At 49.4% G+C, this 24,409-nt stretch overlaps 2 protein-coding genes across 2 annotated transcripts; one reads left to right on the top strand and one right to left on the bottom strand.

Annotated features, from left to right (window-relative positions):
- Positions 1-18: 18 nt before the first annotated feature.
- MAP3K10 (mitogen-activated protein kinase kinase kinase 10) lies at positions 19-23,900 on the bottom strand. The gene is made up of 10 exons (XM_006900890.1): positions 22,958-23,900; positions 13,724-13,904; positions 10,989-11,137; positions 10,399-10,574; positions 9,698-9,944; positions 8,807-8,923; positions 4,805-4,979; positions 4,594-4,706; positions 3,638-4,276; positions 19-589 (listed from the first exon to the last, which is right to left on the bottom strand). Exons 1-10 carry the CDS (start codon positions 23,634-23,636, stop codon positions 267-269), a joined length of 2,799 nt encoding a protein of 932 aa, XP_006900952.1. The 5' UTR covers positions 23,637-23,900; the 3' UTR covers positions 19-266.
- Positions 18,621-18,986, top strand: LOC102854256 (mitochondrial import inner membrane translocase subunit TIM14-like). The gene has a single exon (XM_006900889.1). It carries the CDS (start codon positions 18,621-18,623, stop codon positions 18,984-18,986), a length of 366 nt encoding a protein of 121 aa, XP_006900951.1.
- Positions 23,901-24,409: the final 509 nt, after the last annotated feature.

Raw genomic sequence — 24,409 nt, 5'->3', positions numbered from 1 at the left:
GACACATAGCCAATGCCATAGGGGGCAGGGGTCACCTTTAATGCTGCATTTTGTGCCAAATTCCCATGATGCCCTGTCCCTGAGTAGCCCTGCCCACTCCACCCCCCTTGCTGCAGGTACAAAGGAATAAATTAAGTGGTCCCCTTCTTCCCTTCCCCAATAAATAGTGTATCCTGCCTGGGGCCACCCCCACCTAGTGGCACAGTGGGCTGGGTGGGCCTGGGGCACTACATTCATGGCTGCCCAGGCGGGGTGGTGGGCAGGCGTCAGCGGGCGCTGTGAGCCCCACACAGCGGCACGGTGCAGTCCTGGCTCTGCCCCTCCATATCCATGTCGAGCAGCGTGGGCTGCACGCTGGGGGGCCCGGGGCTCTCTGGGGTGCCTGGCCTGCTGGGAGGTGAGATGCTGAGTGTCCGGCCAAAGGAGACCAGTTTCCAGGGGTCCAGGCGGGGGCGGCTGGCTGCCGGCCGGGGGCGTGGGGCAAACATGAGGGTGGTAGGGCGGCCAGGGAAGTCTGGAGGTCGGCGTCGGGTTGGGAACAAGGTCTGGGGGTCAGGCAGGCGAGGGAAGTCCAGGGTGTCTCGAGGGCCTGGGAAGATAGAATGAAATCAGGTGAGTGAGGGGGGCAGAGTTCACACAGAGATCGGGATTTGGAGTTTCTCTGGAAAGATCTGATCATCTTACTGGGGTGCTTTTCCAGCAAGGCAACAGTACCCACAGCAGTCAGTGGTCTAGCTATCAGCTAAGCCCCACTGCCGAAACTCCCTCACTAGACCAGGTTCCACCATATCTCAATTTGTTTTCATTGTGCCTCTTTAACGAAAGCCTTTGTCACTTCCAACTGCCTTACTCTGGGCAAATTTACATATGGACTCCTATAGTCTATCCATGTAACACGTACCACAGCATACCACAGATAGCCAGAAACTGTTGCTGTGTGCTGTGTAGTTGGAACTGGCTCATAGCTGATCCGCCAGTGAATTTTCAGAGGATGTAAATCACATGGGAGGAGACAGCCCATCTTTCTCCCTTGGGTCAGCTGGTGGATTTGATTCACTTGCCTTTGGGTTGGCAGTACAACTCCTTATCTACTAGGCCACCAGAGCAGCCAATACCTTGTTGTTAGGTGCCATAGACTATGACTCATAGCAACCTTATGAGCAACAGATCTGAACTGTGTCTTATCCTGTGCCATCCTCACAGTCTCCAACACCCTCAAGCCCATTTCTGCAGTCACTAAGTCAGTCGACCTGGTCTTCCTCTCTTTCACCTTCCCAAGCATGATGTCCTTCTCCAATTCCCCAAAGTATGTGAAGTGAAGTTTTATCATCTTTGCCTCCAAGAGCACTCTGGCTGCACTTTCTCCAAGACATATTTGTATGTTCTTCTCGTGATCCATGAGATGTTCAGTGCTCTACTCCAACACCACAGTACAAACACATTAATTCTTCTTCTGTCATCCTTAGTCACTCTCCCGCTCTTAGATGCATAGCAAGTGACTGAAAAAACCATGGCCTGAATAAAGTGCAGCTTAGTCCTCAAACTGACATCACTGCTTTTTAATAATTTGGAGAGGTCCTTTACTGTAGATTGTCCTAGTGCAGTACATCTCTTGATCTCCTGACTTTTCCAGTGCAATACATCTCCTGATCTCCTGGTACCATATAATATCATCTTGTGTGCCATCAAGTCAGAAGTGACCAACAGCTGACTCTCTGGTGGGATTTCAGAGGCAGTTCATTGCATGGGAAGAAACTGCCCAGCCTTCTCCCAAGAAGCAGCTGGTGGATTCAAACTGTGTGCCTTTGAGATTGTAGCTCAGCTTCTTGCCACTATCTTAAGCCCATATAAATAAATATAAACACAGTCTTTAAAATTCAGTGCCTTTGAGTCAGAACGAACTCATGGCTGAACCTCCAGTGGATTTCTGAGGCAATAAATCACATAGGAGGAGACTGTCTATCTTTCTCACCCTGACATGTTGGTGGATTTGAACCACTTGAAAGGCATGACCTGTGGGTTAGCAGTGCAACTCCCTATGGACTACACCTCAGGGATAGGAGAAAATACTCAAACCTTAATACGTAAGTGAAGGTTAATAATAGCACCTTACTGTTGTTGTTGTCGTTATTATGTTTCATTGAGTTGCCTGCAACCCATAGTGACCCTATGTACAGCAGTTCTGAACCCTGCCCTGTTCTGACCCAGTTTCACTAATTCTGACACACCAACCTCCATTGTTCCAGATACCGTATCAATCCATCTCATCTGGGGTCTTCCTCTCTTGTGTTGTCCCTCCACCCTTCCAAGCATGATGTCCTTCTCCAAGGACTGGTCTCTCCTGGCCACATGCCCAAAGTATGTGAGATGGAACTTCAAAACTCTAGCCTTCTCCAAGGAGAAACTTGGTTTTACCGTCTCCAAGACAGACCTATTTGTTTTCTTGGCAGTCCATGGTATGTTCAAGACTCTTCTCCAACACAATTTGAATGCATCTATTCTTCTGTCATCCTTAGTCATTGTCCAACTCTCTGAAGCATAACAAGTAATTGAGAAGACCATGACCTGCATTAGGTGCACCTTTGTATCTAGACTGACATCATTGCTCTTCAGCACTTTGGAGAAGTCCACGACAGCAGATTTTCCCAATGCAATTAGTCTTTTGATTTCCTGCCTCCTGGCATTAAGAGTGTTAATTGTGAATCTGAGCAAGCTGTAATTGCTGACAACCTCAATCTTTTCTCCATTTAATAGGTGCTGCCGATTGGCCCAGTGGTGAGGATCTTTGTCTTCTTGATATTGAGCTTCAATTATAATATTATTTCTATACTAAGCCTGTGCTTGGATAAAAAATCAGTCCTCAGAACAGAGCAAGGAAACACTACATGGTTCAAAATCAGGAAAGGAGTGCATCAGGGATGCATCCGGTCCCCATACTTTTTCAATCTGTGTGCAGAACTGATCATTCAAGAAGCAGGGCTTTATGAGGAAGAGTGTGGCATCAAGATTGGAAGAAGACTCATTAAGAACCTATGATATGCAGATGAAACAACTTGGCTTGCTGAAACTGAAGAAGACCTGAAGCACTTGTTGCAAAAAGTCAAGGACTGTAGTCTTCAATATGTTGCTAAAGGTAGGCTGGAGGTTATAGGAAGAGTGGCCTGACAATCTACTTCTGAAAAATAAGCCAATGAAAACCTGGGGCACAAAGCTCTACTCTGACACACCTGGCATTGTCACCAGTCCCACTGCAGCAAGTGGTCCACAGTGATCCTGGACTGTAGTCTTCAATATGTTGCTAAAGGTAGGCTGGAGGTTATAGGAAGAGTGGCCTGACAATCTACTTCTGAAAAATAAGCCAATGAAAACCTGGGGCACAAAGCTCTACTCTGACACACCTGGCATTGTCACCAGTCCCACTGCAGCAAGTGGTCCACAGTGATCCTATGTCGCCTGTCTAGCCTGTTGTGTACATCACTGTTTGCCACCATTTCTCAGTCACAAGGACCCACAGTGGCTCCAGCAGTGAGGCCTAGGGATACTGAGCCTCCCTTCTCCATGACAAGAGGTGGCACCTGGCTCCAGATGGGTGGAGGCTGGGCTTGGACACAGGACCAGTTGGGGGTGCCTCACTCACCAGGGCCATGACCCAGGGCCTCGGGTGCCCCCCGCTGCCCCAGCGCCCCGTCCGACGGTGTCCGCCGATGTCCCCGGCTCACGGAGTGTGCTGCTGTGACGTGGGTAGGCGTGAGGGACTGGCGAGGGTCCTTCTTGAAGCTCTCCAGCTCCAAGTCCACCAGGGGGTTGGTGCTGGGTGATGGTGTGGGCGCTGGGGGCGAGGGGGGCGGCGAGGGTGCCAACGGGGCGGCCTCGTCGCTGTCGGAGCGCAGTAGCGAACGCGTGGAGTTGCAATCAGACACAGAGGACAGGGACACAAGGGTGGCCGAGGACACGAGGCCGGGTGCGGGGCCAGGGCGGCGTCCGGGGGAGCTGAGGCCGCGGGGGAAGCGGCCAGCTCGGGGGAAGAAACCATCGAGCCAGCGCCGCTGCTCCTCATCTGCGGCCCGCGCGTCCGCCACATCGGCACCCAGGCCCACAGCGCCCAGCAGCGAGGCGCAGCCCAGCAGGGCGAGCTCGCAGCGCCGCCGGGGACCATGGCCTGAGCGCGCGGGTGGCGTGGTCCCAGGGGAGGGCTCAGGAGGCGGCACCGAGAGGTAGGACGGGGTGGCGTAGGGAGAAGGAGGCACGCTGCCACTGTCTGCCTCCGCGAACTCCTCTGCAAAGGGGAGAAAGGGGCACTCAGTTCTGGTCTGGGACCCTGGGACTTGTGGGCAAGGGGATGCCCCAGAGATCTTTCCAACAGCGATGCCACCATGTCCCACTTGGCTTCATTATCAGATCTTCCTCTCAAAAGCTTTTGCTCCCTGGGAATGACCCCCAAACTCAAGGGGCTGTCCTCTTCTCAAGGGAGCACCCAGCAAAATCCTGATCTTCCTGTTCACCCCCAACGCTGCCATGGTCAGTCCTCTCCCAGGGTCTGCTCCCCTCTGGCCAGAGGCATACCTTGTTTAATGGGTACCCTCACCCCCTTACCCATCTCGTTGAGACTGGCGAAGCCTGGGGCAATGGGTATGTGTTTGGGGGACTTGCCCAAGTTGGGGGCACTGCAGGACCACTGCTTGCTGCCTTCCCCCAGGGCCTTCAGCCTGTGGGGGCAAGGAGATGGGGTTGGGTGTCAGTTGCGTGGCTGCCTGCATCTGAGGGAGCAGAATATGCCAAGCAGGCTCGATGTTGCTGTCAGTACCTTTCCTCTCCACCGAGCCGCTCCTTCTGCAGCGTAGAGCTGGGTCCCCACGTTCGGCCCTTCTTCTTGCCTCCAACCAGTTCTTCCTTCTTTGGGGGTCCACTGCGGCCCCAGGTTCCGCTGCCACCACAGCTGCTTCCACTGCTGCCGCCACCACCACTGTCCACTGGGGTCACTGGGCCGAAGAAGGCCACTCTATTACCAGCCTTGGAGCATCTGCCCTGGCTGGGCCTCCCTGTGTCAGAGCCACCCTCTCCAGGAGCCCAGGGTCCTTCCTCACCCCAGTCATGTCCCACTCCTGCCATCAACCCTTCCCAGCTCCCACTGTGGCGGAGCAAAGCCTCAGTTCTTCAGCCTGGCTTTTGAGGCTCTTTCTGTGCTATTTTCCGCTAATGTCTCCAAGGTCATCGGCCATTACTTCTTGAAGGCTAGCCCTTGGGCCATTCATTTACCCCCAACTGTTTACTGCTACTCATGGAGCTGATAGGAGTCGATGTTGACCCCACAGCATCTGGGCTTTTGCTTTTTCTAGGTGCCAGACATAGAGAGACAGCAGTGAGTGATACAGACAAAATCCCTGCCTCTGGAGAGCTTCTAATTTAGTAGATGGAGACATTCAAATGCAGTGCTCTGGTGGTCTAGTGGGTAAGAAGTTGTGCTGTCAATACAAAGACACGTGGTTTGAATCCACCAGCTGCTCCTTAGGAGAAAAATAAGCAATCACCTCCTCTACGATTTACAGTCTCTGAAAGTTACTAGAGGGCCAGGTATGGGTCAGTTTTGATATGACAGCAATGGATTTGAGAACTGAGAAGTTGCCGATATGTGGCAAGATGGTGACACATGTCATGGAAGACACAGAGCATGGTGAAGGGCTGAGGCATCAGGAAGGAATGAGGAGGAGGTGAGAGAGACCCCAGCAGACAATGAGGGAGAAGATGTTTCAGCAGAGAGAATAGCAGACACAGGTGTGGGGAGGAGGTGAAGCCCCTTCCCTCCAGTGCATGCGGTTTCCCCAGCCGGTGCCTTTGCACAGACTGTTCCCTTTACCTGGAACTCTTTCCTTTCAGTCTACATTGACCGCTTGCCCTTCAGTGTCCAGCTCAGGAGCAGTTAGTTTCCTGGAGTCAGCTGCCCTCCCTCTCCTTTCCTACCACACAGGTTAGAATAATGAAAAAACCAAACCCGCTGCCCCTGAGTCAATTCCAGGCCCCAGTGGACCTTATAGGACAGAGGCAAAGTACCACACAGGGTTCCCAAGGCTATAAATCATGGAAGAAGACTGCCGCAGCTTTTTCCCATGAAGCAGCTGGTGGGTTTGAACCACTGACCATTTTGCTTAGCAGCCAACTGCTTTCCCCCCCCTTTTTTCTTTTTATTATTAATTTCAATGAAAATTTACAGACTTTGGATTTCTACTCATTCATTGCTGCACATGCCAACTGCTCTTAACTACTGTGCCAACAGGACTCCAACACTGATAACTGTACCCTTTTTTAAAAAAAATTTGTCAAAACAACTATTAATACTATCTCACCCCCATCAGAACAGCAAAATTTAACAGAACAGCAAGCAACAAATGCTGGCAAGGTTGTGGAGAAACTGGAACCCTTATTCACTGTTGGTGGGAGTGTAAAATGGTGCAACCATTACGGAAGGTGGTATGGCGCTTTCTCAAAAAGTTGCAAATACAGATACCATTTGACCCAGCAATTCCACTACTGGGAATATACTCCAAAGAGACCATAACTGCCACCCAAGCAGATATATGCACACCCATGTTTATCGTGGCTTTGTTCACAATAGCAAGGAGTTGGAAACAACCTTAGTGCCCATCAACAAATGAATGGATAGAGAAGCTGTGGTATATTCACACAATGGAATACTATGCTGCATTGAAAACCTAGGAACTCATGCAATATTATTCAAAATGGGTGACCCTGGAGGACATTAGTGAAGTATCTCAGTCACAAAAGGACAAATACTGCATGGTGCCACTGCTGTAAAACAAGACTGACCTTGGGGTTGGGGGGAGACTGAGAAAGATGGGTTCAATAATGTATACTGCATTGAAATAGATGAGGGAGAAAACTATTTAGAAGGGATAGGTGACTAGGTATTTTTGTCATGACAGGAGTCCAGAGCGAAGGCTGCATAGTGGAGTGGGCTTGGGGGGAGGGGCTGTAAAACAATGAAAGAATTTTTCTTTCACTTTTCCAGGAGGGTAGTGTACTGGGGGGAGGGTTAGGAGGAGAGAAAAGTGCAACAATGAATGATCGGAAATCCAAAGTCTCTGTAAATTTTCACTGAAATTAATAATTTTTAAAAAATTGTCAGTGGCAAGACACTGCACTGCAATCCCAGAGATGTGTGGTTCAAATCCACCAGATGCTCTGCTGGAGAAGGAGGAGGCAATCTCCTCCTGTACCAGTCAGATCTGATTTGACGGTACAAGTAAAAATAATACAATAAAAATTTAAAAAAAAAGAAAAAAAATTGTCATTGATTGCTGTCCAGTTGGAACAGACTGATAGCTGCCCCTCTATCTAGCAGGCTTTTGGAATCAATGAATCACACTGGAGGAGACTGCTCATTGTTCTTCCACAGGGCAGGTGGTGGATTTGAACCACTTGCCTTTGTTTTGGCAACACAACTCCTTATCCACTAGGCCGCCAGAGTGGTAAGAAGCTGCACTGCAATCCTAAGGATACAAGGTTCAAATCTACTAGCTGCTCTGTGGAAGAAGGATGGGCAATCTCTTCCCATGTGATTTACTACCTCTGAAAACCAGCTAGAAGCTCAGCTATGAGTTGGTTCTGTCTTGACGGCACACCACCTTGTTAACCTTGATGGTAGGCTGCTAAAAGGTCAACAGTTTGACCCCACTAGTTTCAGGAGGATGAGGCAAACTGATCCTATGAGGACTTTTCACCTTAGAAACCCAACAGAGAGTTGCCCTGAGTTGAGTGCCCTGCTAGCAGTGGGTGGGAGGAGCATGCCATCTGGCCAGTGTCTGCCCCCAAGACCTCTGGCCCTCATACTACAGGAGGAGAGGCGCAAGGCCAAGGGGCAGTGATGGGGCTGCACAAACTTGGGAGTTGGCCTCACCCTCTTCGGTCTGTCATCTAACCCCAAGAATTTTCATTCTGCATGAAGCCCCCATCTGTGGCTCTCTACCCTCTGCACGGCCCCCCACCCAGGCCACCAGAACTCCACTGACCCATCTGCCTCTGTTCCTGCCCTCCTACAATCCTAACTCCTCACAGACTCCAGAAAAGGAGGAGGACATTTTATCATAGGAACACCTATGGCATGATAGGTAAAGTGCTTGGCTGCTAATCAAAAGGACAGAGGTTTGAACCCACCAACAGCCACTGTGGGAGAAGGGTGAAGCAGCCAGTTTCCACAAAGATTTACAACCTTGGACAGCCCATAGGGCAGTTTCTATCTGTCCTACAGGGTTTCTAGGAGTTGGAATTGACTAGATGGCATTAGGCCTGGCTTGGTTTTGGACTTGTTCAGAGACTGCTTGGGTCTTTCCATTATTTTACATGAAACCCAAATACCCTGGCATGGTTCACAAAGTTTAGTGTGCTCTGCTCCCCTCTGACCACAGGTCCATACTCTTTTTCTTATTCACTCTTCCAGGAAGCTCCTCCTACCAATAGATAGGCCTCACTTGTTTTGATCTCAGGGCCTTTCCTTGTGCTGGTCCCTCAGCCAAGAACACCGTTCTTTCAGATCTCACTTGTTGAGCTCTCTTTACCATACCAGCCCGTGTTGGAGAGGCCTATATAAAACTTCTCTTTCATTCCCTTCTCAGATTTTCCAATCTGTGGAATATCCTTCTTGCTGGTTTATTTATCTATCTCTCCCTGATGAGAAAAGAGGAAGAATGAGGCTTTCTCATGCCCCACTGCACCTCTGATTTGGTGAGAGGCTTATACACAGAGAAATTTGTTAAATGACTGAGTGATGGCTGGGTGCTTGGGGAACACTCACAGCGAATGGCCCTTAGCCGGGGGATGACACTGGGGCTGGAAGGGGGGCTGGTCCCATCTGATCCTTTCCGCTTATCCAGAGTTGGAGAGGCCTGGACTGTGATCTTGTGCTCAAAGCCTGCAAAAAAAAAAAAAAAAAAAGGGAGACTTTCTTAAGCAAATGCTCCCCTCAGCTTAAGTAACCAAAAGCAAGTTCTCTTTGTAGAAGTCAAGAAGGAGCCAAGAATTGTTAGCTTTGTCATTTTGCAGTCCTAGTCATCCCAGTGTGTGGCCCCCAGACCAACAGGAGAAACTGGAGCCCTGCTGGAATTGACAATTCTTGTCCTCCACTGTCCCTTCCCCCCGAACCTCCCCCCTAACCCAATTAAGCCTTGAGATTCCAACTGTTATGGTTGCTGGCTTTGGGGTCAAAATTGATAGAATCTCACCAACAGCATGTAACCACCACTACCAATATTAGAGCCCCTGGGTTAACGAATGTGCTTAGCAGCCAACTGAAAGGCCAAGGTTCAAATTTGCCCAGAGGAGCTTTTACAGAATGTCCTGGGGACCTATTTCCCCTGGGTCACAGCCACTGAAATGTCTGTCCTGATGCACACAGGGTCGTCAGGAGTCAGAATCCAGGTGGGAATACCTGTTTATAACCTAATACCAATTTTTAGGGAATCTGGACTGAGGGAGGATAAATGATCCCAATATTAAGGGTTACTCCTGGGCAATATTTGGGAAGAGACCTAGAGAGGGCATTTGGGGTGGCTGCTTTCTGCTTTAATGGGTGAGCATAATAATTAAGATGTATGTTTTGGGGGTCATTTTAGTATCTACAGGGAACGTGGAGAGCCTGGTTAGGATAGTCCAGTGGCCTTGGGGACATGCAGGGCACAACGGGTACCAGAGGGCAGGCTGATGTGGCTGCTGCCTTCCCGCAGCTTGAGCAGGCGGCTGCGCTTGAAGTTGCCCTTGCGCTTGCGGACCCGGGGCTTCTCCTGGCTCAGCTGGCACATGAGCAGGTGTAGCTCCCGCTCCACAATGTCCATCTCGCGCTCCGCCAGCTCCTGCTCACGCCGCCGCAGCTGCTCCTCCTGGCAGCGCTGCTCCTGTGCTGCCCGCAGCAGCTCCTCCTCCCGGCTCCGCAGCTCCTGAGGACAGATGCCAGGGATGAGGGAGGGTGATCTGCTCAGGGGTCCTGGGAGTGGGCTGTTGGGTCACTGGGGCCTGAGTACAGCCCATGAGGCATCACTCACTAAGTTGGGCGCCAGAGCAGGGGACTGTGTAAGTCTGAAGAAAGGAGTTCCTTTCCGTCTCTCACCACACCGCTTCATTTAGGAGAGCTTTCATTTAACTTGAACAAGCATCTATATGTTGCACATCTTGTTCATTTATTCCCATTTGGTTCTCTCCCTCCCTTCCTTAATTTCTGCTGTGCTATTTTAAAGCCAGTCCCAGACATCATGCAGGATCTCCTGAGTCCTTAACATGCAAAAGAAGGCCCAATGGCCTTGCAAGGCTGGGCCTCAGGGGAAGGGGCTGAATATATAACTGAGGGCACATAACTCAGGGATCTTGCTCACTCCTCTTGTGCCTCTGTCCCACCTTCTCCTTGGTCCGGAGGTCATTGAACATGTGCTGAATCTCCAGCTTCCAGTCTTCCTGCAGTGAATGGAAGGACTCCAGGGGCATCTGGAACAGGGCTGACTGTTCGATGACTTCGAGTCGCTTCAAGATGCTGCCAAAGTCTGGCCGCCCATGGGGGTCTGGGTCCCAGCATTCTGGGGTGAGTGTGAGGAGGACAGTGTTGGGGATGGCGTTGTTAGATTCGGGGGGAATCAGTTTGCTGAGCAGAAGGCAAGGCCTCAGGGAACTATGGACAACTGCTTCCACAGAGCTGGGGAAAGGAGGCCCAGGTAATACTACCCCACTCAGCAGGCCGGCTTCCTGCTGAGGGACTGGTGGTAGAGCCATGATTTGGGGGAAACCCTTGGTCTAGTGACACCTAAGGGGTTGCTTTCAAAAGCAGTGGGTGGGCCTGGTCACAGAGCCAACTCTTGTGGAGAGTCTTCCCAGTTGATGGACTCCCAGCCCCTCACCCTCCTGGAACTACTTGTGTGATAAAGGTTAGTCTGGGCCTGAGGGCCCTGACCACCTCAAGCTGAGCTGACCCTCTCCACGGGGTCCTGGCTCACCCTCTAGCAGGCGGGCAAAGGGCTCGGGGCACGTGGAGGGGATGGGCAGCGTCAGCTTGTTCATAGCCACGCCATATGCCACGGCCAAGGCATCGATTTCTCGGTAGGGGACCTCCCCTGTCAGCAGCTCCCAGAGCAGCACTCCGAAGCTGCAGGGAGAAGAGAGGGAAGGTGATGCTCGGTCTACCCCCATCCTTCCATGTACTCCCTCCCACCCCAATACCCCCTCTCCCTTCTGGATGAGGCCACACAACCTGATTTGATCTTCAGAACAAGGGAGTGGGGTTCTCTGATGTCTCTTCTTTGCTGTCTTGCTTCCCTTATCCCTGCCTGAAAGCCTTTAGTTAGTTTCCTGTCTATGAGAAAAAAACCAGCCCTGACCTTTGATGACCCCTGCAGCCTTGCCTGGAAACATTCTCAGCTCCATGACAAACCTTAGCCACTTAACTGCACAACCCTAACTTTTGCTCTTTGCACACATTGATTGCTTTGACTAGACACTCGTCCCTTTGTCCCTCAAGTCTCAATTCAGGTGAGGGCCAAGTACCTGCCAGGGACCTCTCTCTTCCTCAATTCAAAGCTGGATTACAGACTCATTTTCAAAGTTCCCATAAAACCTGTAGTACCTGCCTCTAAAAACAGGCTAACGGAATTTAACATCCAAGCCAGGCATGCCCAGTAATTCTCACAAGAGTATGTGAGGTAGAAGGTATTGTACGGCCTTATTTTGTCTGGAGGGTGCTCTAGTGGCTTGGTGATAAGCAATCATGCTGCCAATGCAAAGGTACAAGATTCAAATGCACCAGCTGCTCTGGAGATGAGCAATCTCCTCCAGTGTGATTTACTGCCTCTGAAAACCCGCTGGAAGGTAAGCTATGGGTTGGTTCCAACACGATGGTACACAATATTTTGTTTGGGGAGACTCAGAGAGGTTAAACTGCTTGCCCAAGGCCACAAAGTTAGTATGCGGTGTCGCCACATTTGGACTGAGGGCTCCCTGATACCCAAGACAGAGCCTTTAAATGGACACAACACCCGATCACTGTTACAATCACTCTGTGTCCACCTTGCCCAGGAAGCTAAGCGTCCTTCCAGATCCGGTTCACCACTCTGTGAAATGCCTGATGCATAGGAGACTCCTGTTTGCCTCCAACATCAACTCATTTTATTCATTCGTCTATATTAAGCACCTGCTGTGTACAAGGCACTTCCTAGGCCCTGAGGATACAGCAGTGAATGAGATAGATACAACTCCTGTCTTTGTGCCATTGTTACTTTCTCCTCTTCTATTTAATCATAGCCCTGGTGAGTCTGAACTGGAAACACCCTGCTAAGAGGCACTGCCTATCTTCCTTTGCACATATATGTGGCCATCTAACTTCAGACTCGCCAGTAGGATGTAGGAAGATATGTCATGTTAAACTAACCATTTGGATTGGAATTAGGGCCATGCAGGTGGGAGGGGGGAAAATAGTGATTTTTCACCTGAACTTCTACCACGTCCCTGGAAACTTGTGGGACATTCTGGTTGAGATTGGGAATGTTACAGACATTGGTGGCCAGAAACCATAGACACTCAGAAGCACAAGAGAGTAAATTATCCTGCCCAAATGCCACACACACTCCCATGAAGAATCCCAACTAGATAGAGCCTGAATCCTTAATGTTGGGGCATCATGTCAGTCCCAGGCTTCCCATGAGGGAGAGAGCTGAAACACAGCTCCAATAAATTTTTGGTACTAGAAGTGGCTGCTTGCTGGAAAGCTGTTCAGAACTTCTCTCTGGGGGCTGCTGTGCTCAAGTACAAGCTAGAAACTTCCTGTTGGACTTGTCTCTGCCCTAAACCTACTCATTTGCTGGTTTACTGGAAGGAACTCTAAGTAGTTCCCTTACTGCCAGGATCCTGGTTCTGTCTCCTGCTCTGCTCTAGCTTCATGGGTCTCCCTGCTGCTTCTAGAACAAACCAGACCTTTACCCATGTCAAGCCTACCAGGGTAGCTCTAAGTGCTATTTAATATTCTTTCTGATCTCGTATTCCTTACAGGCAAAGATGGTAAACTCTGTCTGACATACACTGGGCATACTGTCACGAAGGGCCAGCTCTGGGAAAAAGACATCAAGCTGGGGCAGGTGGGGAATCAGAGAAAGAGAGGAAGGCCCTCAAAAGATGGACTGACACAGTGGCTGTAACAATGGGCTTGAGCGTATCAGAGGTGAGAAGGATGGCAAAGACAGGGCAAGTCCAGCTTTGTTCTTCATAGGACTGCTATGAATTGGAGTTGACTCGATGGCACTTTATAAGAACTTTTAAAATTCTGATTTTCTTTACAAAGTCTTCTTGTGTACTTACTATGTCTCAGGGCAGACACATGTCTCTTTTTGTTCACTGCTGCAACCCTAGAAGCCAGCACAACTAGATGAATGCATGAATAAATTAATGCTTGCCTCCAAAGGCCTCAATTTCCTGGTCTGACAAATGGAACTTGGCTACTTTCTGAGGGGAGGACATCCTACCTCTGGGATTTATTTCACTTCAAGTCACTCCTGAGCTGCCATGTGCACGGGCAGAACAAGTAACTGATCTGGCCCTCATGTGCGGGTCTGACCGTGCTGGCCATCTTCTCTGCCAGGTGACCAGGATCTCGGCTGCAGTGGGAGCTGCCCTCCCATGCCATCCTTGACCCCACCTGCCCTCCTCCCATTTCCAGGGGCTGCCCCAACTCAGCTCTCAGCACCTCCAGACATCACTGCTTTTGGAGAAGAGGGAGAGGCGGATAACCTCCGGAGCCATCCAGGCGTAAGTCCCCGCAGCACTCATTTTGGTGGTCTTGTGCCACTCACGGGCGAGGCCGAAGTCTGTGATCTTGAGCACCGTATCTGCGAGGTTGTGGTTCTCGATGGCCTCCAAAATAAGGACTGTGGGTGGGGAGAGAGGTGGGTCACTGGGATCTGTCTGAGACAGGCCTGGGTATCTCAGATGTATCCTCCCGCTACTCCCTAAATCTGGATCAACACCTTTCCTGTTTGGAACCCCATGTCTTTCCCCCTGTCCACTCAACTCCATGAAACATTTTTAGCCAAAGCCTTGGCCCTACTTGGTTCTCAGTTCTCCCAAAAGTGGTAGGGAACTCTAGTGGCTTAGTGGTAAGGAGCTGCATTGCTAACCCAAAGGGACATGGTTCAAATCTACCAGCTGCTCTGCAGAAGATGAGCAATCTCCTCCCATATGATTTACTGCCTCTGAAAACCCACTGGAGAGTCAGCTAGGGGTTGATTCCAACTTAACTGTACACAACTACAATAACAACCAGAAATGAGAACTGCAAACCATAATAAGTAGGGCTCTTTCCATCTTTGTCACCCCCTATGACAGACTGAAGGAAGCAGGAGTGGCATCCACTTCTTAAACAACATGCCTCTGGAAACTCTATGAACTTTGAGAAATGATGATAGTTATAGAAAAGCTTCAGGTCTTTTGTTCATAAGGTCACTATTAGTCATGCTTGACTCAAAGGCAATCAACAACACAATGACAGACTGTACTAATAACCCCAATTTGCTCTATGTCACATTCTTCATCCCAAAGAGAGAGAGCGTAGATATCCCCAACCCTTGGTGTAGGTTGGCCATGCAGCTTGGTAGTCAACAGAATGAGGTGGAAATGACTGATAGCAGGTCCAAGCTTAGACTTCAGGACATGTGTCTGCTAGCCTCTTATGCTCTCATCATCCTCCAGCTAAGATGCAACACATATGCACAGTAACAAATGATGGTTGTTTAAAGTCACTGAGCTTGGGGATGGTTTGTTTCACAGCATTACTGTGGCAAAAATGGACTGGTATGTTCCTCAATCATACAGAATCATTCCAGTTATCTGCTGCCTAGGAAGCTCCGGTGGGCTAGGGTGTAGGGAGTTTCTCTGCCACCCACTAGCTGCTCCTCGGGAAAAAGATAGGCAGTTTACTCCTGTCCGATTTACAGCCTCTAAAAACCTGCTGGAGGGTAAACTATAAGTGAGTTCTAACTCGACAGCAATGAGTATGAGTAATGTTTATCTGCCAAAACCCTCCACTGCTGTTGAGTTGGTTCTGACTCACAGCAACCCACTATTGGGTGTCTGCGGCTGCAAATCCTTAGGGGTGGAGATTGCCCATCTTTTTCCCCAGAGTGGCCAGTGGAGTCAAACTGCTGAACTTTTGGTTATCAGTCTGCTATAGTATAGTCTGTAACTGGGCCTGCTGTATGCCAGGACAGGACTAAACCCTTCATGTAATTCCTGAACGTTTAAAGCACTTAGCTGCTAACTGAAAGGTCAGAGATCTGAGTATACCTAGAGGCACATTGCAGTAAGGGTCTGGTGACCTATATCTGAAGCAGCAGCCACTGAAAACCTAAAACCCACTGGAGCACAGTTTTACTCGGATGTCATGAGCTACCAGAGGTGTCATGAGCGGGGCAGATGATAGACTAGACAGCCACTCATTAAACATTTTATACTAATGACTAATAATTCACAACAAACCCATTTTATTGACTTGAAAATGGAGGCTCAGAAAAATGAAGTCATTTGGTCAAGATCACACAGCTAGAAAATAGTGGGGTAAAGAATTCCTTCTGTTATCAGAACCCAGTCTCTTAACTGCTAAATTCCACTACCTTCAGCAAATAGAAGCCTTACGGTGTAGAGAGTACTGTCTGGATTTGAAGCCCAGCTTTGCCACTAATAAGCTTCACCACAAAATATCTTAACACCAGACTCTTTTCTGTTAAATGGGGAAACAATAAAAAACTACTATGAGATATCAACTCAACCCCCGTTAAGAGTATCAACATTCAACACAGCAGCAAACAACAAATGCTGGTGAGTTTGTGGAGAAACTGGAAAACTTATTCACTGTTGGTGGGAGTGTAAAATGGTGCAACCACTATGGAAGGCAGTATGATGCTTCTCAGCAACGTGGAAATAGAAATACAATTTGACCCAGCAATTCCACTACTGGGAATACACCTCAAGAAACCAGAAATGCCACCCAAGCAGATATATGCACACCCATGTTTATTACTGCATTCTTCACTATAGCAAAGGGATGGAAACAATCCAAGTGCCCATCAACAAACAAATGGATAGAGAAGCTGTGGTATATTCACACAATGGAATGCTGTGCAGCACTGAAAAACATGAAATAATATACAAAATGTGTGACCCTAGAGGACAGTATGCTGAGTGAAATATCTGTCACAAAAGGACAAATACTGCTTAATGCAACTGTTGTAAAACAGGACTGACATCAGGGTTGGGGAAAACTAAGAAAAGAGGAGATAAATAATGTACACTGCATGGAAACAGATAAGGGAAAGAAAGGCTTAAAAGTCAGGACTGATGGAAGATCTATTAATAATCTGTGTTATGCAGATGGTACAACCCTGCTTGCTGAAACTGAGGAGGACCTGAAGCGCTTGCTGCAGAGGGTCAAGGACTGCAGCCTTCATTATGGACTGAGGCTCAATGTCAAGAAGACAAAGATTGTCACCACTGGACCAATTGGTAGCATCAGGATGGATGGCGAAGAGATTGAGATTGTTCACAGCTTCAGTGGGCTCGGCTTGGGGAGGAGGGTAGAGAGAATGGTGCAACATTGAATGAATGAAAACCCAAAATCTCTGTAAATGTTCATTAAAACTAATAAAATTTAATAATAAAAAAACTAAAAAAAAGGAAAAAATACTTCTTGATAGTAATTGTATCATAAAAATAACGTATTGCGATGGGAAAGTCTGCTGTTAGGGACCTCTCTAAAGTACTCAAGAGCAATGGTGTCTCTCTGGAGACTAATGTGCGCCTGATACAAGCCATGGTCTTTGCAATCACTTGTTAACGCATCAGAGAGTTGGACAATGACTAGGGAGGACAGAAGGAGAATTGATGCCTTTGAGCTGTGGTACTGGAGAAGAGTATTGAATGTACCATGGACTGCCAAGAAAACAAACAGATTCATCCTGGAGAGAGTTAAACCAAGCTACTCCTTGGAGACAAGGATTCTGGGGCATCGTCTGACATACTTTGGGCACGTTGTAAGGCGGGACAAGTCCTTGGAGAGGGACGTCATGCTTGGGAGGGTGGAGGGACAGCGCAGGAGGGGAAGACCCTCTATGAGGTGGATTGATTCAGTGACTGGGGTAATCGGGATGGATGTGTCAGAGGCAGTGCGATTGGCACAGGATAGAGCAGGGTTTAGGGCTGTTGTACATAGGGTCGCTATGAGTTGCAAACGACTTGATGGCACATAACAACAACAGTAATTATAAGTATGATAACAGTCCAGAATAAAAGCTGCATAGTAAAGTGGACTGGGGTGGAGAATTGTACAACAACAAAAGAATTTTATTTTTCCCCAAAGAGAAAAGTGAACTGGAGGGTGCAGGGAGGAAAATGTGCAATATTGAATGAATGGAAATCCAAGTTCTCTATAAAATGTCATTAAAATCCCAATTTTTTTAAAAAAGGGACTGTCTCAAAAAAAAGGGGGGGAAACAAAAAAACCCCTAAAAACTTATTGCTGAGTCAATTCCTTCATTGCATTTCTGAGACTATACATTTTAATAGGACCAGATTTGCCTAATCTGTGTCCTGTGGAGCACTGGTGGATTTGAACTAATGACCTTTCAATTAGCAGTCTAATATGTAATACACTGTAACTAGTGGCTAGTAGGTAAGAAGATAGCTATCAACACAAATGCAGGTAGTTTGAATCCACCAGCTGCTACTCGGTAGAAAGATGGGCTAGCTCCTACTGGGTGATTTACTGCCTCTGGAAAATGACTGGAGTTGGCTACAGTTCCAACTCAATGGCACTAGGTGAGGGGTGCGGTAGAAGGAGGGAGAGATGCCACAGTGCACCTAACTGGGAATAATAGTACTTGTTTCATAAAGCTGTACAACCATAGTTAGGAAGCTGGTGGACACATGGTAAGGAGTTGTGCTGCAACCTGAAGGCACATGGTTTTGAATCCTCTTGTTCCTCAGGAGAAAGATGGACAAATCTCCTCCTGTGTGATTTACTGCCTCTGAAAACCCACTGGAGGGTCAGACATAACTCAACATGTTGTTGTGTACCATAGAGACGGAACCAACAGCTGACCCTCCAGCAGGTTTTCAGAGGCATTTAATCCCAAGGGAGGAGGTTTCCCATCCTTCTCCCCAGGAGCAGATAGTAGCCTTTGGGATTGCAGCGCAGCTTCTTGCCAGTAGGCCACCAGAGCTCACATTACACATAGGTTCTTTAAAAATGTTAGCTATTATGCTGCTCTGAAAGAGCTGGCAAAAACCAAGACTGCAGGAATTGACAGCATACCAATTAACATTATTTCAACAAACAGATGCTGCCCTGGGTGCACTCACTAAGTTGTGCCAAGAAATCTGGAGGACTAACTGACTGGAAGAGATTTATATTTCTTCCCATCCCAAAGAAAGGTAACCTGATAAAATGCAGAAATTAGGGTGTCTGGTACGGGGTGGGGGGGATTTGCAGCTGTCGATGGTGTGTGGCTTTCCGAGGTGTCTGGAGAGTGGCCACGGCCGCTGGTTGGCATGAGCCGCGGTCCCCGTGGATGCAGGACAGCCGAGCTGGAACCATGGCCAGTACAATGGTAGCAGTTGGACTGACCATTGCTGCTGCAGGATTTGCAGGACGTTATGTTTTGCAAGCCATGAAGCATGTGGAACCTCAAGTAAAACAAGTTTTGCAAAGTCTACCAAAATCTGCCTTCAGTGGTGGTTATTACAGAGGTGGATTTGAACCCAAAATGACAAAACGGGAAGCAGCATTAATACTAGGTGTAAGGTATAATAATGCCAGCCCTACCGCCAATAAAGGAAAAATAAGAGATGCTCATAGACGAATTATGCTCTTAAATCACCCAGACAAGGGAGGATCTCCTTATATAGCAGCCAAAATCAATGAAGCTAAAGATTTACTAGAAGGTCAAGCTAAAAAATAAAGTGAATGTTGATTAACAAAAAAAAAATGCAGAAATTATCAAACAATATCATTACTATCACAAGAAAGCAAGATTCTACTGAAAATTATCCAAACACAACTGGAACAGCATATCAACAGAGAACTGCCAGATGTGCAGGCTGGGTTTAGAAAAGGTACTATTGATATTCTAGCTAATGTTAGATGGATCTTGGCTGAAAGCAGAGTACCAGAGGAATATCTGTGTTTCATTGACTATGCAAAGGTGTCTGAGTGTGTACACAATAAACTGTGGCTGACTGATAAGAAAGGGAATCCCGGAATATTTGATTGTGCTTACGTGAAATCTATACTTGGACCAGGAGGCAGTGGTCAGAACAGAACAAGGAGACACTGCATGGTTCAAAATCAAGAAGGGTGTACGCCAGGGATGTATTCTGACTCCATACCTTTTCAATCTACATGCAGAACAGATCATCCGGGAGGCTGGGCTGTATGAGGAGGAAAGTGGCATCAGGATTTGAGGAAGACTCATCAATAACCTGTGTTATGCAGATGACACAACTCTGCTTACTGAAACTGAGGAGGATTTGGAGCACTTGCGGCAGTAGCTCAAGGACTTCAGCCTTCAATATGAATTGAAGCTCAACATCAAGAAAACAAAGATTCTCATCACTGGGCCAATTGGCAGCAGTATGATAGATGCTGAAGAGATTGTTAACAGCTTTAATTTGCTTGGCTCCACAATCAACACTCTTGGTACCAGCAGCCAGGAAATCAAGAGATGGATTGCATTGGGGAAGTCAGCTGTCAAGGACCTCTCCAGAGTACTGAAGAGCAATAATGTCAGTCTAGAGACTAATTGCTTGCTATGCATTAGAGAACTGGACAATGACTTAGGATGATAGAAAGAGAACTGATGCCTTTGAGCTGTGGTGCTGGAAAAGAGTGTTGAATATAACACTGCCAAGAGAACAAACAAGTTTGTCCTAGAGAGGGTGAAGCCAGGCTACTCCTTGGAGGCAAGGATTCTAAGGCTTCATCTGACATACTCTGGGCATGTTGTAAGAAGGGACTGGTCCTTGGAGAGGGACATCATGGTTGGAAGGGTAGAGGGACGAAGAAAGAGGGGAAGACCATCGATGAGATAGACTGATTCAGTGACGGAGGTAATGAGGGTAGGTGTGTCAGAGCAGGTCTCAGGGCTGTTGTACACAGGGTCTTTATGAATCGCAAGTGACTCAACAGCACATAACAACAACATTATTATGTCTGACAATGCCACTCTCTGCTTGAAACAAACTAATGGCTTCTATTACACTGAATAAAATATGCCAAGCCCTTACTGTGGTCCCTAGATCCTATGTAATCTGGCCCCCTACCTGTGTTTCTGACCTCATTCCTGCTGCTCTGACTTCAGCTCCACATAACACAAAATGAAGGGTTGAGGGACAATGCAAAAGAGGAAGGCCCTGGATAAGATGGACTGATTCAGTGACTGGGGTATGGGAATAGGTGTGTCAGAGACAATGAGGTTGGCTCAAGATAGAGCAGGGTTCAGAGCCGTTGTACAAAGGGTCACTATGAGTTGCAAGTGATCTGATGGCACATAACTGCAAGCACATTGCCACCTAAGTGCTTCCCACTCTGCCTCAGATCTTTGTAGGGCTGAGTCCTCCTCATTGAGGCTGTTCAAATGCTGTCTAACCTGACCACCCAATCTAAATCTGCTGTCCTTCATAGGCTGTATTTTCTTTAGCGCCCAGTATGTTCTGAAGTTGTGGTGTGTTATCTGTCTTTGCTCATGAGGACCCAAGTTCTTTAAAGGTGAAAATCTTGTTCATGCCTGTAACCTCAGAGCTGAAGACAGTGCCTGGTATCTGGCAAGTACATAAGACTCCAATCAATGAATGAGTGATCTTAGATAAGTGGCTCTGAGAGGTAGCTTTTGTCTTCTTTCTCAAGTCATGAATATGTCCCTTTGTCCCATCAGGAAACTCTCCTCTCAGCTTCTCATCAGACCTTCATAAAGGTGATACAGAAAGCCTTGTGGTGTGAGTGTGTGTGTAATGGCCCTATACCCTACAATAGGGGTGGAGAAGAGGTCAGAAGGGGTCCCAGACATCACAAGGATCATGGCAAGTGTGTTTGTGGGATTCCTGCCTCCATAGTGATGCAGTGGTTAAGGACTCTGCTGCTAACCAGGTTAGCAGTTTGAACCAACCAGTTGCTCCATGGGAGAAAAATGTGGCAGTTGGCTTCCAGAAGACCACAGTCTTGGACACTCTGTAGGGCAGCTCTACCCTGTCCTCTAGGGTTACCATGAGTTTCAATCCACTTGATGACACACAGTGAAGCATGAGATAGGTAGTTTGTGAGGGAAGGGTGGAGAGGCAATGCAAGAGAGGAGGACCCTGGATGACATGGACTGATTCAGTGACTGAGAGTAGGTGTGCTGGAGACAATGAGGTTAGCTCAAAATAGAACAGGGTTCAGAGCTGTTGTACAAAGGGTCACTATGAGTTGCAAGTGACTCAATGGCATACATAACAACAAAAGGTGGTCTGAACTGACACAGAGGCCTCAGAAGTCTACTTTTGGCCTGGCAGTCTGCTTTTGAAATATGACAGCCTTGAGCACTTCCACTCCCAACACATGGGCTGCTGTGAATCAGAACTGATTTGATGTTAACTAACACTCAGCCCAGCCCTGGCCCTAGCCTACTGGTCACCTGGCAACAGCCACTGGATAGGCTTGTGCTGAGCATGTAAGGAAGACCCAGCCCCTAGTTCACGGGGCCAGCAGTTGGTGGAGTGGGAAGAGGAACAGCAAAAAACATAAAACAGTGGTATAAACCGAAACACATTTCAAGAAAGAGAGCAGACAGGATTCAGAAGGGAAGTAGAAGAGTTGAAGGCAAAGGGGAGCCCCTGGCTGCACTTCACATTCTAGGCTTGGGTGTTGTTCTGTGAGGGAGACATGCTGACTTCATTCACTGTTGCTGCTCTGTGCTGGCCCAGTCAATATTGAATAAAGAATGAACACAAACACAGGACTGAAAGACAGCATGATGGGACAGAGGAAGGACAGAAGAGCCAGGAAGGTAGGATGTCCTCCTGCTGAATCCCTAAGGCGCAGGACAGAGTCTGGTCACAGTAAGGACTCTGGTAATGTTCATGGAATGAATAAACATTTGTACTTTGTGAATATAACTGCAGAAACGATTGTTTTGGTTTCTACCAGAATACTCCTCATGAGGTATTCACTTAACATCTGCTATCTTAATGATGAGAAGCTCTTCATGTGGATGTAACACCTGCGGAACCTTGCCTTCATTCATTAGCAAACCAATCAGCTCTTGGGCGCTTGGGATAGGCCAGGCAGCCTGGAAGCTTTGATCTAAGCCTCTTCCACATCTGTTTTCCTCCCACTTCATCTTTCCTAGTTTGTCAGAGAGGCCTGGGAAGATGCCAGGATGAGGTTCTAGACTGGGGCCTATTTTGCCCTGCACCTGACATTTAGCAATGTCTTAAAACACCTTGGGTTGTCATAACTGGGAGAATGAAAGATGCTAATTACTGCTAGTGGCCTGAGGTCAAGGATAGCGCTAAACACCCTACAATGCAGAGGACAGAGTCATTTGGTTCCAAATACCAGGAAGGTATTTGAGAAACGGATTCCAGGTTAGGCTTCTGGAATGTCCTCACGGGTCCAATGACGAGCGCCATGAGGGCAGACACTGCTCTGTCCTGTGGTGAAAAACTCTTTTCTAAGTATTTACGGAGCTACTGTGACTCTATAGCCAAGGAGGTAGGTATGGTTCACCCCTTTGAGCCTCCTTTTCCTTCCTTTATGGGGCCAAGACCAGCCCCACACACTCTGTAGGTAGACTTCTGTCTCTTCTTGACCCACATTGTCACTTGGTGCCCTCTCCCGGTATCCTACCACCTTGGCTTGGTCGCACAGGCTCTGGGAAGGAGTCAGACCACTTACTGTTGATAGACTTGAGGTCCCGGTGGATGATGGGCACTGGGGCGTCATTGTGTAGGTAGTTCATGCCCCGTGCGACCTGCACAGCCCAGTTGACGAGCACATGAGGGGGCACCCGGCGTCCTGCCAGCACCCTGCTCAGTGCACCACCTCTGGCATATTCCATGACCAAGCAGAGGTGTGGGAGGCTGAGGCAGGCACCCCGAAGGGCAATGATGTTGGCGTGCTGCAAAGCTCCGAAGAGCCGGGCCTCCTGGCGCACCTGCTCTGCTGTTACTGCCGGGTCTCTCTCAGGGTCCAACCGGGCAGCCTTCACTGCCACCTCCTCGCCACGCCACAGGGCACGGTAGACCTTGCCAAAGCCCCCCACCCCAATGATCTCCTCCAGTTGCAGCTCGTGGAAGGGGATCTCCTGGGGCAGCTGGAGGCTCGCAGGTGCGGCGGGGGTCACTGGGGCCACGTAATTGCTGGGGAAAACACCCACACGGCCGCTGGGCAGCTGCCCGGTCCACCAGCCCTCGTCGCCGGACACGGCACAGTCCTGGGAAAGCACCTGGACGCGGTCGCCCCTCCGCAGGGTCAACTCCTCTTCACCCGCCGCCTCGTAGTCGAACACTGCGGTCCAGACGGGCCCCGCGGGGGTACCCCACTCCTTGACCGCCGCCCCCTCCTCCTCCTCCATGGGGGAGGGGCCGGCGCTGCAGGAGGCCGCTTCACACCCGCTGCCCGGAGGATGCAGAGGGCGGGCTCCGGCGGCCGCGATGGGGCCCAGTATCTGTGGGCTCTGAGGGGCTTCTGGGGACCATGACTGGGGACTCCCGCAGCAGGAGCCAGAAAGAACCTCTAAAAGGGCAGGATCCTCCCCTTTGATACTGCTGTCCGAGTGGGGCCGGGTGCTGGGTTCACCTGCTTTCCCCAAATGTCAGGGCGCTAACAGCGCCAGGCCTTTCGGTCCCCGAAATCCTGCTGGGGTCCGCCGGTGGGGGCGGGGGCGAGGGACGCAGGCAGCCCCCTTCCCCGCGCCTCTCACCCCGTGGAGCTCCACCGGCGGCCCCCGGCTCCTCATCCCGGGCCACGGTCGCCGGGCGGGACAGGGGTGGTGGGGCCCGGGGCGCCCGCCCCGGTAAGGGGTGGCGCGCCCCTCGGCCTCCTCACGCGCAGGGCGACCGGGAAGCCCCCATCCTTGGCATCGGCCTCCCTGTTGGCCCCAGCCCCTGCCCCCGCCCGCTCCGCTTCCCGGGGCCACCGGCGGTGCCAGCGTGACGTGTTCGCCGCCGCAGTGCGGCCTGGGAGTTGTAGTCTTCGGCTGCACATCCTCGAGGCCCACCTCGGCTGCCCAGCCCCAGGTCTCCATTGTCCACCTCTGGCTGCATTGCGGACTCCGAAGGACCAGGAAATCTCTCCCGGGACGATAAACCTGGACTTGGACCTTCTCTCAGATTCAGTGGGCCGAAC

This window comes from Elephantulus edwardii, unplaced genomic scaffold, assembly GCF_000299155.1.
Source record: "Elephantulus edwardii isolate Elephantulus edwardi_28Jun2011 unplaced genomic scaffold, EleEdw1.0 scaffold00302, whole genome shotgun sequence".
In the NCBI taxonomy this organism is placed as follows: Eukaryota; Metazoa; Chordata; class Mammalia; order Macroscelidea; family Macroscelididae; genus Elephantulus; species Elephantulus edwardii.
Note: the sequence above shows the minus strand (reverse complement) of the source record. Positions and strands in the feature narration are given on the sequence as shown.